This window comes from Onychomys torridus, chromosome 6 (assembly GCF_903995425.1).
Source record: "Onychomys torridus chromosome 6, mOncTor1.1, whole genome shotgun sequence".
Taxonomy (NCBI): Eukaryota; Metazoa; Chordata; class Mammalia; order Rodentia; family Cricetidae; genus Onychomys; species Onychomys torridus.
This window is the reverse complement of record NC_050448.1, coordinates 43,292,603-43,308,611: the sequence shown is the minus strand read 5'-3', so window position 1 is coordinate 43,308,611 and position 16,009 is coordinate 43,292,603. Positions and strand designations below refer to the sequence as shown.

Below are 16,009 nucleotides of genomic sequence, written 5' to 3'. Positions count from 1 at the left end.
AATAGCAAACAAGTTATTCTGGAGGCACGACCATAGGCACACAGCATTGCAATAAGCAGGGGCGGCCTGTGGGGGCGCTATAGTCCGAGAACCAGGCCCCTTCAGTATGGCCTGTGCGAGGACCCGCCCCTGTGGCTCTTCCTTCCACTTTCCCAGCATAGAATCGGTGTGTTGGTCGTTCAGCCCGCGTGCACATGGAAAGGCGCGCAGTGGCCTGGACTCCCCATCTTGTAGGATGCGCTCAGCTCCCTCAGCCTCTAGCCTCCGCGAACTCTGGAGACAAGATGCAGGCGGCACTTGTAGTTTCTTCTGAGGAAAGGCTGAAGGAGCAGCATGGTAGGGCCTACAGTGTGAATATGCATGGGAGGTAAGGTCCGAGACCAAGAAGGAGAAGTGTCTGGAAAAAAGCTTGTTAGAGTTCCGAGTGCCAGGTCAGCCTTTCATCTCCCTCGCTCCGTCTCTTCAGCCGCAAGCACGGTTTGACTGTCAGCTCTCATTTAGCTTCTCCTCATTACCTCATCACCCATTTTCTATAATTACACCTTGGTCCGCTCCTTCTCTTCTCATTTTAATTAGTTGTCAGATATAAAATGAGGCAGTATTTTCTGCTTCACTCTTATGGATGCCTCCTCGGCATGTTTTCAGTATCCAGGTGTTTGGGTGAGGCTTTTATTTGCAAATGAGCCACTAATCTCACGGATCCTTCACCATTATTGGGAACAGGTGGGAAAGAATACATTAAAGACCTGGGATGGTAAAACGGCCCATGATGAGAGGCACTTGCTATTAAACTTGATGACCTGAGTGGATTCCAGGGTCTTAAATGTTGCAAGCCCTCTCCAAGCTGCCCTCTGACCCCCACCTGTGTCATAGCAGGCACGCTCTCTCTCAAAGGTAACTTCAAAAATTAAAAAAATAACATTAAAAAGCCAAAGCTGGGGTTTGGAGAGATGGCTCTAGCAGTTAAGAGAACTAGCCGCCCTTCCGGAGGATCCAGGTTCGATTCCTAGCACACCCCCATGGCCACTCCCAACTGTCTGTGGCTCCATTTGTAGGGGATCTAACACCTTCTTCTGGTTTCCATGGGCACTGCATACACACGGTGCACAGAAATAAATGCAGGAAAAACACCCATCACATAAAACAAAAATAACAAATCTTAAGGGGGCAAAAAGCCAAAGCCAGAGAAATTGTCCACTGGGCAAACTGAGGCAACAGGAGGAGAGTGTGGATGGACTCACTAAACTGAGCTTACCTCGTGTTGATGAGAAAGTGAGAATTTAGATATTTGACCACAGCTATTAACAACGTAACAGAGGCTCAGGGAAGCTGAGTAAGAATAGGAGGCTCTGCCTCGTCATGGCGGCCATGTGTTTGTTAATAGTCAGCCACTGTTTCCTCTCTTTAGAAAAGAGTCCTTCTGAGAATGCAGTTTCAGTGGTTTGTAGTAATTCCTTTTCTTAAATTATTAAAGAAGGTTTATTTTATTTTTAATTACGTGTAGATGCATATGTCTGTGTGTGGGGTATGTTGGTGGGAGTGTAGGTACCCATGGAGGCAGAGGCATCAAATCTGCCTGGAGCTCCAGTTTATTACAAGCCGTGGTGAGCTGCCATGCGGGTCCTGGGACCAAGTATGCACTCTTCACCATTGGCCGATACTCCACATCTGTTTATGAGGTACTAGGACTTGACCTAGGGTTTCATTTATGCTAAGTCAGCATTTCTACCACAAAACCATAACCTCTGCTGGAGCAGGTCTTGGTTGTCCGAAGTCCTTTAGGAACTGGTTCATGGAGGGATACCACAGCCAGTGAGATATGAGGCTTGGTGCTACGGCAGCCATTTTATCACTCTGAGGTCAGCCTGATAATGGAAAAACCTTATAGAACTCAGTTTGATTTCTCAAAAATGCCATCTGAGTCTACTGTCCATACAGACCTGGAGAAATTAAGCATCTGGTCTAGAAATTTCTGTATTTTTGGAAGCTGTTTATGCATTGCTTGGATCCAGGATTTTTGCTCAATTGTTTTGGAAAGTTCTTGATTAATTCATATTCAGTATACCTGGGTAGATCTGGGCCTTTATTCCTATCTTGAGCTGTGACCCCTATGGCATGTGAACACTGACCCACAGGGGACCACTCAGGTTCTTATGCTGTCCTTCTAGAGATGGTTATCTGTAGCTGTCATTCTCTTTACTGAACATTCTAGAAGTACAACCCCCCATACACACTGTGTTAGAAGATGGCACCCCAAGTGATTCCTCCAGCGCCTTTTCTTCACTGTTAAAGGGACTCAAGTGTACTACTGACCAGGATGATTGAACCTGAATTGGAGTTTCTGTGCTGCAGGAGGTTTTGAAGAATAATCCTATATAAACATAGAGTGAACAGTGGGATTTGAACTGTAGATATGCAGTGCATGCCGTGTCCAAGATGCTCAGTAGAGGAGCTATGGTGAAGTGCACGGTATCTTCTAGGTAGTAGTGGTAGCAACAAGGAAAAGGCAGGACAACATTCAAGGCATCTGCACAAAACCAAAACCATCTCTGCTAGGCAGCATTCTGCCTTTGAAGTCTCCCAGTGAAAGTGTACCTGATCCTGGGCAGAAACAGATTCTGGCTCTGGTTACATCTAGGGACCATTGAGGGTTGTTGCCCACCCCAATGCTAGACAGGGAGGCCAAGACTCACTTCACATTCTGGCAATCTGGAAGCCAGTTCCTGTCAGAAGTCCTGCTGAATCTGCCTAGTGCCCACACAACTTCTCTTGGAGCTGAAGGAGCCTCACAGGTGATGCGACTGTGGCCTGGTTTCTTTTCTGTTGCTGGGATAAAAGACCATGACAAAAACAGCCAAGGGAGGGAGGGTTTATTTCGGCTCACGGTTCAAGGGTACAGGCCTGGGAGGTCAAGGCAGCAGGAAGCCAAAGCAACTAGTCATATGGAATCCATAATCAGGAAGCAGAGAGCCATGAATAGGAGCACTCATCTCTCTCTCCATTGTGTTCAGTCCAGGATTCCTACCCAGGGAATGGTCCCACCTACAGTTAAGACAGATCGTCCTACATCAATTAACCTGATCAAGATTATCTCTTGAGGACATTCTCAAAGGCTAACAACGTAGGTAATCCCCCATAGACAGCTATGTGTACAGACAGTTGTCTCCTAGAGGATTCTAAATCCTTTCAACTCAACAGTTAACAAACCATCCCAAACTGCTGTCTTCTCAAGAAGGAAGCCAGGATGCAGGGACCGTGGGTGATGGCAATGGCTGTGTATGCCTGTCTGCTGGTGAAGGAGAATGGTGATGACTGATCTTTATTTTCAGGTTGACTGGACTGAGAGACACCTAGAGCGTTAGCAAAGCACAGCTCTGAGTGTAGAGGACAAGGTGTCTCCAGAGATGAGTAGATCCCGAGGGGCATGAGCAAATGCTGGGTGTTGCATTGATGAGCTAAGAAGTAGACCAATGGGAGGTGATGGCTCTGAAAGGTGGAGCCTGTGGGGGGGAATCAGGCCTTTGGAAGTATGCCTCTGGGGCTGTATCTTGTCCTGGCCCCTTCCTGTTGTGACCCCCTCCATTTCCTGTTCACCATGAGGGGAGCAACCTCATCCTTCCTGCTGCTTTATTGTACCTACTCTCTATGACCCCAAGAACAACGGAACCAGTGGAAGTGGGCTGAACCTTTGTAACTGCAAGCAAGATGAATATTTCTTCTTTAAATTGCAAGGTGATTTTTTTTTTTTTTTCTTTTTCACAGTAGTGAGAGAAGTAAAGCAAGGGGCGAGGCTGGAGACTTCCAGCTCTAGCACTGGCTTTGGGCAGGGGATGGGCTTTTCCTGAATCTGTTTCCTTCTTTTGTAAAGGAGCTGATGACTGCAAAGACTGAATCTCTCATAACGGTGTTGCTTTTTAGGAAAGCCATGTTTATAAGTCGTTACAGTTCTTGCCAATTACCCGGTCATGGGTTCTGATTTTTTTTCCTCCTTGAGCTCTCTTCTAATTGCTGTATGGAATGTCAGGTTACTGTTTTTGTTCCTCAATTGTGTCTTTGGTCCTAATGGACTCTTTCAAGCAAAGGCAAGCAGTCAGCGGCAGTGATTGTTCAGATGGATCCAGTTGTCAGCAATTCTTAAGAGCATTTTATCATTAACTATTCACTTAAGATCCCATTTGGATAAGGGGCTAGGGAGATAGCTCAGTAGGTAAAGTGTTTGCTGTGTAAACACAAGGATCAGAGTTCAGCCTTTAGAACCTGTTTTTAAAGGCTGGGGGTGGGGTGTGTGTGTATGTAAACCCAGCACTGGAGAATGGAGACAGGTAGCTCTTTAGGGGCTCATGGGGCAGCCAGTGCAGCCTGCTTGTCAAGCTCCAAGTCAACAAGAAACACCTGTGGATGACTCCTGAGGAATGACATCAGGAGTTGACTTCTGGCCTCCACACATAAGGCACACACATGTACCTGTACACACAAGTGCACCAACATGAACACATACCCACACATACACGTACATGTCCTGTTTTGTAAAAATAAAAGTGCCTACTAATTTTTCTATGTATATGTTATGGTTTTGTTAGAATTTTCCAGGGAGAGTGACAAGCCTAAAATGCTCTCGTACATTTAATATTCATGTACCACTTGGAGTCTGTGAGTATTTTGGTCCCCTGATACTTCATTCTGTTTGCATTCTACAGAAAAATGGTTAAAATCTTTGAGGAGAGAAATTGCACTTTTAAAGGGTCTCTCAGGTGTCTGGAGGCACTTTATAACTGTTGTTATAATAATAGTTGAGGTGGCTAGTTTATCATGGCCTTCCTTAGCGACAGAACTGGGAATCATGAAGGGTGTCATAAACATAATCCTATCCATGTTAAATGTTTAATGTCATGTGCTCCTGCTACCAAAATATTTAAGTACAGTGTGAGCATCTCAAAGGCAGAGGGAGATGAGCCAGCAGTACATTCTGTACGCATGCAATGCATTAGAAAGAGGCCCAAAATGCCGAGTTGTAAGATCTACTGCTTGTACTCTTGAAGTCTGCTATGGCTAGGCAGGGTAGCGGCCCTGATGGGAAAAACCGAATGAATGGCAGGGTGTCAGCTCACTGACCTACCTCAGTAGCCTCCTCAAGCACTGGGTGCCACAGAAGCCCTGAGGTTATTCCAGACTGGATTTATTCATTTTTCCATCAGTTTCTTTGACACCAGCAGGACTTGATGGCTGTGAGCAGAGTGTTCAGACAATGTTCCTGCTAATGCTATCTCTGGGTGTGATTCGCCTCTCCTTCCTACATTTTGCCCAGCAGGACTGTGTTTGTTAGTTGTATCATTACTTGGTCCTCAAGCCACCCTACCATTCTGCTCCCCTTGTATGTTTTCTTCATCTGCCAGAAAAAAGCTTGGCAGGCAAGAAGCTTCCAGCCGCTCCTCAAGTAGAGAAGAAGGCCAGAGCAGTCACCTTTAACTATGACCTTTAAAGCATTTTAACAAATGATACCTGTGGTCTTTTGATTGCCTGGAGTGTTAATGCCTAATGTCCAAAGTCTCAGCTGAACACGGGCTATGACTGAGCTGACATCGAAGGCTTGAGCTGTAAAGCCAACTTCACTGATTGGACAACTGGGATCTGTGGAGCCCGATGAAGTACCTAAGGCTGGTGCTATATTCCTCTTGTGAATATCTTCTTTTCTCCTTTACAGAGGCAGCACAGACACACCCTGAGTAAGTGTCTTGCCATCACCTGTTTTGAATGAAGCCCATCAACCTTGTGAACTGCTTTGTTTTTTCCTATTTTTTTTTTTTAACACAGTGTCTTATCACAGGTCTCTAAGATCTTGAAGCTCAAATTGGTATTTATTGCTCTTAGATCAGACTCATTTCAAAGTTCACAAAACTAAATGGTTCATACAGGCTGCATTCAAACAAACAAACAAACAAACAAACAAACAAACAGAAAAAAAACCAAAACCAAACAGAAAGACAAACAGAAATGTACTGCAGTCCATTCTCTAGAGTCATATTTGACATTTTTGGGGGCTCCTTAATTTATTACAGTTTTTGTTTGAATTTTCCTTTAAAAAGTTCAATGTATTTGTAGGTATGTACATGTGTGCACTGTGTGTGCAAATGCATGTGTGTGTATGTATGTATGTGTGTGCACATGTTTATGTCATGGTGTACATATGGAAGACAGAGACTAACTTGTGGGAGTTGGTTCTCTCCTTCCACCTAAGTTGTGAGGCTCTGTGGCCAGTTTCTTTAGTCACTGAGCCATCTTGCCACCCTCCTCCTTTTTCTGTTTTGAGACAGGGTCCCATGTAGCCCAGTTTGACTTTAACATTTCTAAGTAGCAGCAGGTGACCTTGAACATCTGATCCTCCTGCCTCCACTTGCCAAGTGCTGGGATTACAAGTATTTGCCACGATGGCCAGAGCATGTTGAGCTTCCTATGTGCCTGTTGACTAGACTATTTTTCTCCACAGATACCAACTTTAAGATAACTGGTCAATATTTTTTACATCATAGTCCTAAATACATCTTTATGTGGTGTGTGCATGCGGCATGCGTGCGTGTGTGCATGCGTGCTTGCATGTGTGTGTGTGTGTGTGTGTGTGTTTCCTTTCTCTTTTTGAATGTATATACGTGTTTGTAGCATACCCGCATGTTCGCATGTGTGTGGGAGCACTTCAGTTTGCAGGCTCACATGTTTGTGTGTCTATGTGGAGGTTGGAGGTTGATGTCAAGTGTATTCCCAGCTGTTCTCTATCTTGTATATTGAGGCAGGATCTCTGACTGAATCCCAAAGCTTGCAATTTTGGATAGTCTGGCTAACCAGGGAGTTCCTGTCTCCACCCCCTCATGCTGGGATTGCAGGCAGGCTGCTATGCCCACATGGCTTTTACATGGGTTCTAGGGATATGAACTCTGGTCCTCATGCTTATATAACAAACGTTTTTCCTGCTGAGCCTTTTTTTTTTTTTTTTTTTTTTTTGTGGAGCTGAGGATTGAACACAGGGCCTTGTGCTTGCTAGGCAAGCACTCTACCACTGAGCTAAATCCCCAACCCAATTTACTGTATTTTAAATCTCATGCCCCTGATTAGTTTCTTTCAGTAATGTATAATGATTTACCATAAGCACATTCTCAAAAAACCTACTGATGATTAATTAATCTTTATTGTCAAATTTGCAGACATTGAAGTCACCTAGGAGACATGTCTCTGGGAGTATTTGTCTGCAAGAACATTTCCAAACAGTTCTAATTAAAGAGGGGAGAACCACTCTTCATGCGGGTGGCATCCTTCCATGGTCTGGGGTCTCAGAATGTAAGCCAAATAAGTGCATTCTTCCCCCAGGTCGCATTGGGCCATGCTGTTTCACTACAGTAAGAGAAAATGAGCTAGCACAGCCAGGCCACCCTCCCTCTCTGCCATGATGGGTTGTTCCAGGCAAACTATGAACCAAAGTGGACCCTTTCTACACTGTTTCTTCTTGTCAGATATTTGGTCCCGTCAGGGAGACACATGACCCATATAGATTATTAGGTCTGAAAGGTTGGGAAGTTGGCATATGAAATCTGACCATGTAGTTCTCAGGCTTCTGAACCAGTTTAAAGGAAGAATGCCGAAGATTTTGAAGCTGTAAGCTACCGAAGTGCTGGAGTCCTATTAGCAAAGAATAATGGACTATTCTGGGATGTGGCAAGAACACTGGCAGAAACATGGACAGTAAAGAAGAGGCATGTAAAGTTTCAGAAGAGAACAAGGACTCTATTGGGAGCTGGACTAGAGGCCATTATTCTTATAATCTGGACATATGTGAATACATTCTTCCAGAGTTCCAAAAACTTGAATAAGACTGAATTAAACAGTCATGGATTAGCTGGGTGTAGCGGTGCATGCTTTTAATCCCAGCACTTGAGAGGCAGAGGTAGGTGGCTCTCTGAGTTTGAGACCTGCTTGGTCTACCCAGGGAGCTCCAGGACGGTGAGACCCTGACTCAAAAAAAGAAAAAGAAAGTTACTGCCTAAATGGGAGGAAATTTCATGACTTTATTACATCTAGGCTGAGTCAAGGTTACTACTCACTATTCTTAGTCATATCTACAGTGACAGGGACAGGAAAATATAAAAAATGTGCGGGTTAGCAAGGAAATTAATCTGAATGAGTTTAAAGTTATAGGCAAAACAAGTGAAAAGAAAGCCACTATAATTGTTACTGAGATCAGCATTATTTATAAACAAACCTTAAGCTCTTCCTCAGGACTAGAACGGAGGGTATCCTGGGACAAGCCCCTGACCATTAAAGGCTCCGTCTTGTGAAAAGACAAATTCATTTGACAGTAGAGAACCTGAGCTAAGAAGTCTACTGAAGGCACTTCCTACCCCAAACCAACTCCCTAGCAAAGTTTTTCCTGGTTCAGCTCCTGACACACAGTAGCTATCTATGGCTGTGATAGAAGAGGGTCAGATTGTATCTTGAGCCAGCACAGAGCCTGGCAGCATCTTCTGGATGATGCTGAGTGTTGCAGACATGCAAAATTCAGCAGTTACAGGGTTATGGGGGCTTGCAGCCAACTTCCAGAAAGCCTGTGAGGTCAAGCAATGTGTGGCAGGTTCAGATTCCTCCAAGGAGAACATTGGAAGCTACTGCATAAAGCTGTGAAGCTAGAACCTAAGTAACAATGGGGAACCCAGGACAGGGGGCTATCTGCTTCAAAAGTCCCCAAGCTAATACACGAGATACCACTCATGTTACAGATGGCAGAGCTAGAACAGCAGGGCTACCCAAGGCCACTGAGGTCCAGATGACTTCATCATGCATCCCAGGTGCCAGATATACATCAGAACGTAGTAGATTCCAGACCAGACTTCTCAGGCTGCAATGACGGAAGCGGTCCTTTTGTTGTCTGACAATGTCTACTGAGACCATTGTCTACGAATCTCTAAGACCTCTAAATATCAGGATTCACACAAGGGAAATGAGTTTATACAAAAGGGGTATTAGTGGGCACACATCCTGCTCCCTATCCTCTTTTCCGACTCCCGTCTGGGAAGCGCCCCTTTCCTTGGCGAGCAGTGAGAAGAGACCCCCATTCCCCGCTGTGTTGCCTGTCTCTGGTCTTGGGGCTTCAACCTCCTCAATGCCCCTACCATGCTGTCGTCTGTCTGCCTGCCCATGGTGTTAATAATGTTTCTGAAAACTCCTTACCCCTAACAACCCATCTCAGTGTCCCCCTTGGACCCACACCTGAGACCTTTCAATATGGAGTTGTAGGATTTAGTGCTTCGCATGTTGGCTTTTAGTCTTACTTTATAGCCCCTAATTTCCTTTCAATGTCACCATTTCTGTCTTTTGGGATGGGAATGTTTATTCTGTGCTATGGTATTTTAGAAGTATTAACTTTTTTTTTTTCTTACCAGGACTCACCGTTAAGAGACTACCTTGAATCTCACAGGGGGTTTTGAACTTTTGAACAAGGATGGAATTGTTAAGATCTGGGAGGACTCTTGCAGCTGGACTAACTTTGTATCATGAGACAGGCATGGAGAAGGAGACATTCAGGAGGAGGGTGGAAGGTTATATTTAAAATTAATATTCACGGTATCAAATTGACAAGGCATAGATTTGTGATGATTAATTTTCATTGTTAGCTTGACAAAATCTGGAATCACCTGTGATGCCTTCTGATGTGTCTATGAGAGAATGCCATGGGTCTCAGTGAATGAAAATAACAAGTAGAATCTGAACTGAACACCAGTGCAATGGGGGAAAACAGTCCTGAGTTTCCTCCATCTTGTGTTCTTGTTGAGGCTGTTCCAAGTTTAACTAGAATCTGACCTCCTTGATGGAATCCTGTGGAAAGTTACCCAACTCTCTTCTAGAAACCCCAGGTCAGGATGTCCTAGCTAACTTATTGTAGCCATTGTTAAAACTGCTTATGTGGAACCTCCTCCAGCTAACCGCTATCTTAGCTGCCTGTTTTTGCAGAACCCACCTCAGACTGGCTAACTGCTTATCTTAGCTTTTGTTAAAACTGCTTGCTTCAAACTGCTTACTGTGTGAGGCACCCCTGCCCCCTGCAGTTGCTAGATGAGATGCCTGGACAAGGCCTCTGCCCTTACAAACCTGGTGTTCTGGACACTTGGGACCATACCTAGGTCCCTGAACACCTGGGTGTGGTCCTAGTCAGCTGGAATAAAGACTTTTGACTGGCCATGTACTATAGACACAATGGTCCTCTCTGTTGAGCTCCCAGTCACACAAGCATACATCTTTCTTTCCTTCCTGACTTTAGACACAGTATGACAAACACACAGCACCATATCCTTACTATATTTTGTCAATTATACAATGACACAGAATAAACATGCCATTCCAAAGTGTCTCCACCCGCATTGTATTCAGTCTGTGACTGGCTGCCAGGGAATGGTTCCATCCATAGTTAAGATGGGTATTCCCATGTCAACTAGCATAATGAAAATACTGTCTCACAGGAAAGCCTAGAGGACCATCTCCTTTGTTCTAGATTCTGTCAACTGAGAACACTTTGTGTGTGCATTGTCTCAGTTTGCACCCAATAATTGGAAGTAGATTTTTAAAAGCACATAAAATATATAACAATATTAGGAAGTAAGTGAAGACATTAGTCAAGGGGAAGCAAGAATAGAAAGGCGGTCAGGTAAACTGAAGGCAGGCTGAGGTGTGTATGTTTACATCTTGCACACTAGATAAGTAGGAGAGGTATATGGTCCTCCTCCTCTGAGACTGCTTTCTGCTTGAGGCAGAAGATGAGTGACATGGTGGGTCTTTGGGTCTAGACAGGGAGAGGGGCATGCTGGACAAGGAAAGGCTCAGAGGGGAAATGGGCAAAGTTGGCCAGTCTCCTTCTACTGAGATGGAACCCTGACCTATAATACAGTCACTGTCTGGTATCTCCTCAGTCTCCCACCTTCCCACCCATTCCCTCCAGTAACACCATAAGTACTTACCAAGACCCAAGCAAGAAACTCTGAGTCCTGATTTCCCAAGATTCCTAGAAGAAAAGCCAAACAACACATAGTTATCACTTCTACCTGGGAAGCAGCACACAAGGTAACCCTGAATATTATCTTTCTTGACAAAAGCTGAGGCAGAAGACTGTGCCCCCATGGCCTTGGGAAGCGCCTCTCTTTCTTTGCTATTCTTATTGTATCTCTGCTTCATTTTTGTCATTGAGAAACTCAAAATCTTCTCAGGCACAGCCTAAGAACAAAATATCCCCCACAAAATGAAGCCTTTCAATTTTAAATTGTCTCTATTAATTTGATTCTACATTTACTGTCTCTCTCTTTCCTTCTAGAATATGCATTCTTCCAGACCAAGGGGATTTACCTTTTTCACTAACCAACTGTCCATCATTTATCACAGACATTCCACAGAATACACACTCAATAAATGTTGACTTGTTGACTTAATGACTTCTAAAAGACAAGGGAGACCATCTTTACTGTAATCTATTTCTATACAAGTTTGCAGAAAATTAACACAGGAAGCTCTGATAACCCTTTAAAGAAGGAGTCTCCTTTTATTTCTCAACATTTTTTTTTATCCCTGAAAGTTCATCAAGGAAAAGAAACATAGTTTTATAATTTTACATAGAAATGGAACCAGGTGTTGCAGCTCCCATATACCTATAAGTCTCTATGGAAATCCAGAACCAACCCATTTCTGTCCTCTAACTAATGCTTCTCAGAGAAGACATCAAATTGTCAACCAGAAAATGTCTCATAGAACCAGTGCGCAGATCAAACCAAGGAGGCAAAGCTGAAATAATTACAGCTTTTTTGGGGAAAATTGTTCCTTTTTCTGACCACACTCTCAACTTCTGCTCCAGAGCAATACACTGGTCCCTTTACCAGCTTGTTCTCTTTGTAGGCTGATTTGGTTTCTTTTGAGGTAGTAATCAGCGTTTTTATTTTTACACCGTGGTTTTTTTTCCCCCTCTTGCTTTTTATTGTCTATAAAATGTCACCAGAGTGACACATGTAATTTCATAACTAGACAAGTATTAATCAGAATGTAGAATTGAAAGACCCGGGCTTTGACCCATTGTTACATTAGCTGAGTGACCTTAGGAAAAATCTTCTGGGGTTTGATTTCTTCATTAATAGGACGGGATGTTGGTGTCTGTGGCATTGATTTAGTATTATTTCTATGTGGATGGGCTCTGATTAACTCTGATAAAGTTATACAGGAAGCCAAGATAGGGAGCTCAGACATGGTGTTGAATTTTCCCACATTATTTGGATATTTGCCACCAGAAGGAAACTTGCACACAAGTACATGTGAAACGTGTTTTTGAACTACTAGATAGGAGAGGAGTAAATGGATATCTTTCATGAAAAAGATTTCATAAGACATTGTTCTTTGATGTGTGTGTGTGTGTGTGTGTGTGTGTGTGTGTGTGTGATCATTAGGTGTGCAGCTGGAAGATCTTCCTCTGTAGTCTGAAAGTCTGCTCATTTCCAAAGATGGAAACTCAGAGCAAAAATAGTTTAACAAGGAGAACAAAATCACAGCATTCAAGATGAAACAAAACAACAAGAAAATTGTAAGTGATACTTGAGTCGTCCAGGTAAGACACACAACACGGTTGAGGAAGCAAATGTATAATGAGAGGTCACCGTGTCCCAGGCACAGCTTTGAGACACAGTGGGGAACAAGGCACAGCTCTCTACTTCACAAAACCCCGAAGTCCAAGGAGGGACAGGGTAGAGTGTAACATGTCATCACAGTTCAGTGGTGTGTGTCCCGTCACGGGAATCTTAGGGAGCATGGGGTGGGCACTCTGTGCTTGTCCTGAGGAAACAGATCTAGACAAGGCTTCCTGTGGACTTTTAACAGCATTTAGTCATTTTGAGAATAATATGGAGGGGGGATAGCAATGTAAAACAAACAAGATAGCAATCGACCAACAAGGCAAAGCAGAACAGAGCAGCTTGTAGGCTCAGCCCGTATAGACCAGAGTTCTCCAACAAATTCAAAAATGGCAAGTTTGTGTAACTGAACACTTTCTTAGCAAGAGCTTCCCATCCAAGGCAGAGAACTGCCCTATTTTCCCTTTGACTGTGACGTAAGGCAATTAATGATCAGTCAGGATGGAAAACTGGACTAGAGAACTGTGAGCAAAAACAAGTTGCTAAGTAACAAGACGTCGCCACAGCCCATTCTCTTCCCATTGCTATTTACATACAGAGGGCAGCCTTTCTGAAATCAAGAAACATGGAACTTAAGGAAAGTTTGATGACAGATGCTGAGCCAGTGATCACAGGCCCCAGTGAGCCTTAGTGTCTTTGTGTCTTTCAACACTTTAATCTCTGTTATGCTCTCTAAATATTTTCTTTTTCTACAGAGAATGGTTACTAAACTTGTGGGGTCATTTTAAAGTGGTGGTCATTTTCCACACTTTAGAGGTTTCAGAGTCTTTCAACATATTGCCCTTACTTTGTCTATTTTCAAGATGTGTGCCGCATAAATAAATCATTCTTGACACACGATGATGCTACTCAGGTTGCAGATGGAGAAGGTGGAAGGAAAGGCCACTCATGTAGGGCATGAAACCCCAATACTATTGCAGTTATACCAAATGTCACCACAGCCGTTTTCCTGGCTTTGTCCATCAATGTGAGTCAGAAATGTGGCAGTGACCCTGACCCATTTAAACCTCGCTAGATGACAGAAGCCCAAAAATTTGACACATGTGATACAATGGGTCCCAAATACGCCCTTCAGTTCTTCGTGTGTGTGGCTACAACATCCAGTCACCAAGCGCATCACTCATGCTGAACTATAATGCATCGCCTGGATCCAATCTGTCACACAGGTACAATCTTCACAAGCCCCATGATCTTTGGTGACATGATGTAACCAAATGACTATACCATTTCATTTTACTCCTTAATTCCTCAGCATTCATGAGTGAGGCGACAGAGAATCTCTTAAAGCACATTGGATTTCCAACTCGAGTTCCTTCCCCATTTGATCCAAAATAGTCTTGCCGCACAGGCTTCCCTATTTTATCTGTGTCAGATATGCCTGAAGGAAGTCTCACCATGTTCATTTTTAGTCACTGTTCTTGTTTGACTCAAAAATAAAAGCTCCCCCCTTCCCAGGTGAACCCGAAATGCTCTGCTGCTAATATTAGAAATGAATGACATCAATATGGGGACACAGGGCACTTGGTTCTGTCAGTCAGATTTTTGGAAACCCTAAAGCTTAAAGCCCCAGTGAAGTCATCTGGCATGTGGAGGACTGGAAGGTTTATTTCTGCGTTCTTTTGGGAGGGAGCTGTCCACTCGGCGAACGCATGACCGAGCTTATTCTCTTGCAGTGGTTAATGCCTAGTATTGCTTCATGGTGCACCAGGTTCTTTTTGCTCCGAAGGCAATAATAGAATAGTGTGAACCGAAATGAAGTGTCAGCTCTGTGTAGTAGCGCATGCCTTTCTCCTGCTCCCAGTTCCTTTGAAATCAGAGATGCTAAAAGCAGAAGGTTAGCAGCCCAAATGTGTTGTTCTAAATTGCCTGCTTCTGGATGAGCATATCTTGGATATTATTATTCACAGTTTTAAACTGCTAGGAAGGGAGGAGTAGCTAGCTGAAATATGCCCCTTGCATTTGACCAAGCATATTCTGTCTGACAAAAGCCCCAATTTAAAGGATGTCACAGCAGGGACCAACTGAAAGCATATGTAAGAGGCTCCAGTGGCTGTGTAGGTGGCGGACACAAGTCAGATCTGACCTGGTTTTCTTGTGGTCAGAACACTACACTGATCATGATGTCATTTGCTATCTCTACCTCAACATGTCCCTGACCCTCCACACTCCACTCTGCAATGTGCCATGTCTTACCTGGAAATTACTAAGCAAGTTTATTTATTTTTAAATGTACATTTAACTTTTCTTAAAACAAAACAGAAATGAAAACCAGAATCCAAATTGTATTCATTTATCAAGGTAGTGAGGGTCATATGGTACATTTCTGTGCTGTGAATGTGACTACAATTGATGAATGGGAGTCTTGAGCTAGGCTTAGGGAGAGGCTGAGCAGTAGGTGCTTACATCATAGGAAGGGAGATATATAGTAAACTGAATTGACCATTTGATTATGTTATATTAAAGTAACTTTGGCCTGAGGATGTCTCTACAATTTGAGCCCTTGCATGATGAATGTGCAGCCAGATGGTATATAAACTTATTGAAAGCATAACTTAAATGGATACTTTGGTAACAAATATCTGAGTCTTAGACAGTCACAAACTGTCGACTGATTAGACTGTGCTCAGATAAAGAAAACACAGATCAGTCTTGGTGTTAGCCGTTTGCCAAGCCACTGTCCCGTCCCTCACTCTGTCTTAGTGACGCTTGCCCATGTCGCAGAGTATAATTTCCTAAACTCTCTGGTTTTGAGGGCTGCCTGACTTGTGAATTGTTATTTGCTCAGCTAAGCTCTGTAATTTTTTTCTAAAGTTCCTAATACTTATAAGAGTAAATAAAACAGATAGTGTGATCTAAATTTAAGATTGTGGGGTAAAGTCTAGAGGCCTCAACCCCACACAAAGAAGGACAGACAGCCAAGGAATGCTGAGAGAGAGAGAAAGTGTGTCCCAGGGAAGAGCACACTGATGGTTACCCAATACCAAATGGTCAGCCCTGAAAACATACATACATGTGATATTATACAGACGGAACAGGTTGTATGTGTGTGTATGTGTAGACATATATGAATGGAACAACAATTAATGAAAAAGAGAACATGGATTTGAAAGAGAATGGGGGTGTGCTGGAAGGAGGGAAGAAAAAGGAGAAATGATGTAATTATAATCTAAAAAAAAAAAAAAAGATTGTGATGTGGTGGAAGATTGCCCAGTTGGGGCAGCCAGGAAGAACATTTTTAGGGAAGTGACATTTAAATCTAGAGCCAAAGAGCTCAATGGATAAAGCAGGGACTAACATTCTAGGCAGAGTGA

The 16,009-nt window shown here is 43.5% G+C and overlaps 1 protein-coding gene across 1 annotated transcript in view; it reads right to left on the bottom strand.

The window, feature by feature from the left end:
* Positions 1-16,009, bottom strand: part of Kcnab1 (potassium voltage-gated channel subfamily A member regulatory beta subunit 1) — a 250,881-nt gene that overhangs the window by 107,823 nt on the left and 127,049 nt on the right. The window contains exon 2 of the mRNA XM_036189972.1: positions 10,992-11,035. Coding sequence (XP_036045865.1) covers positions 10,992-11,035 — 44 coding nt within the window. The remainder of the gene's footprint in view (positions 1-10,991; positions 11,036-16,009) is intronic.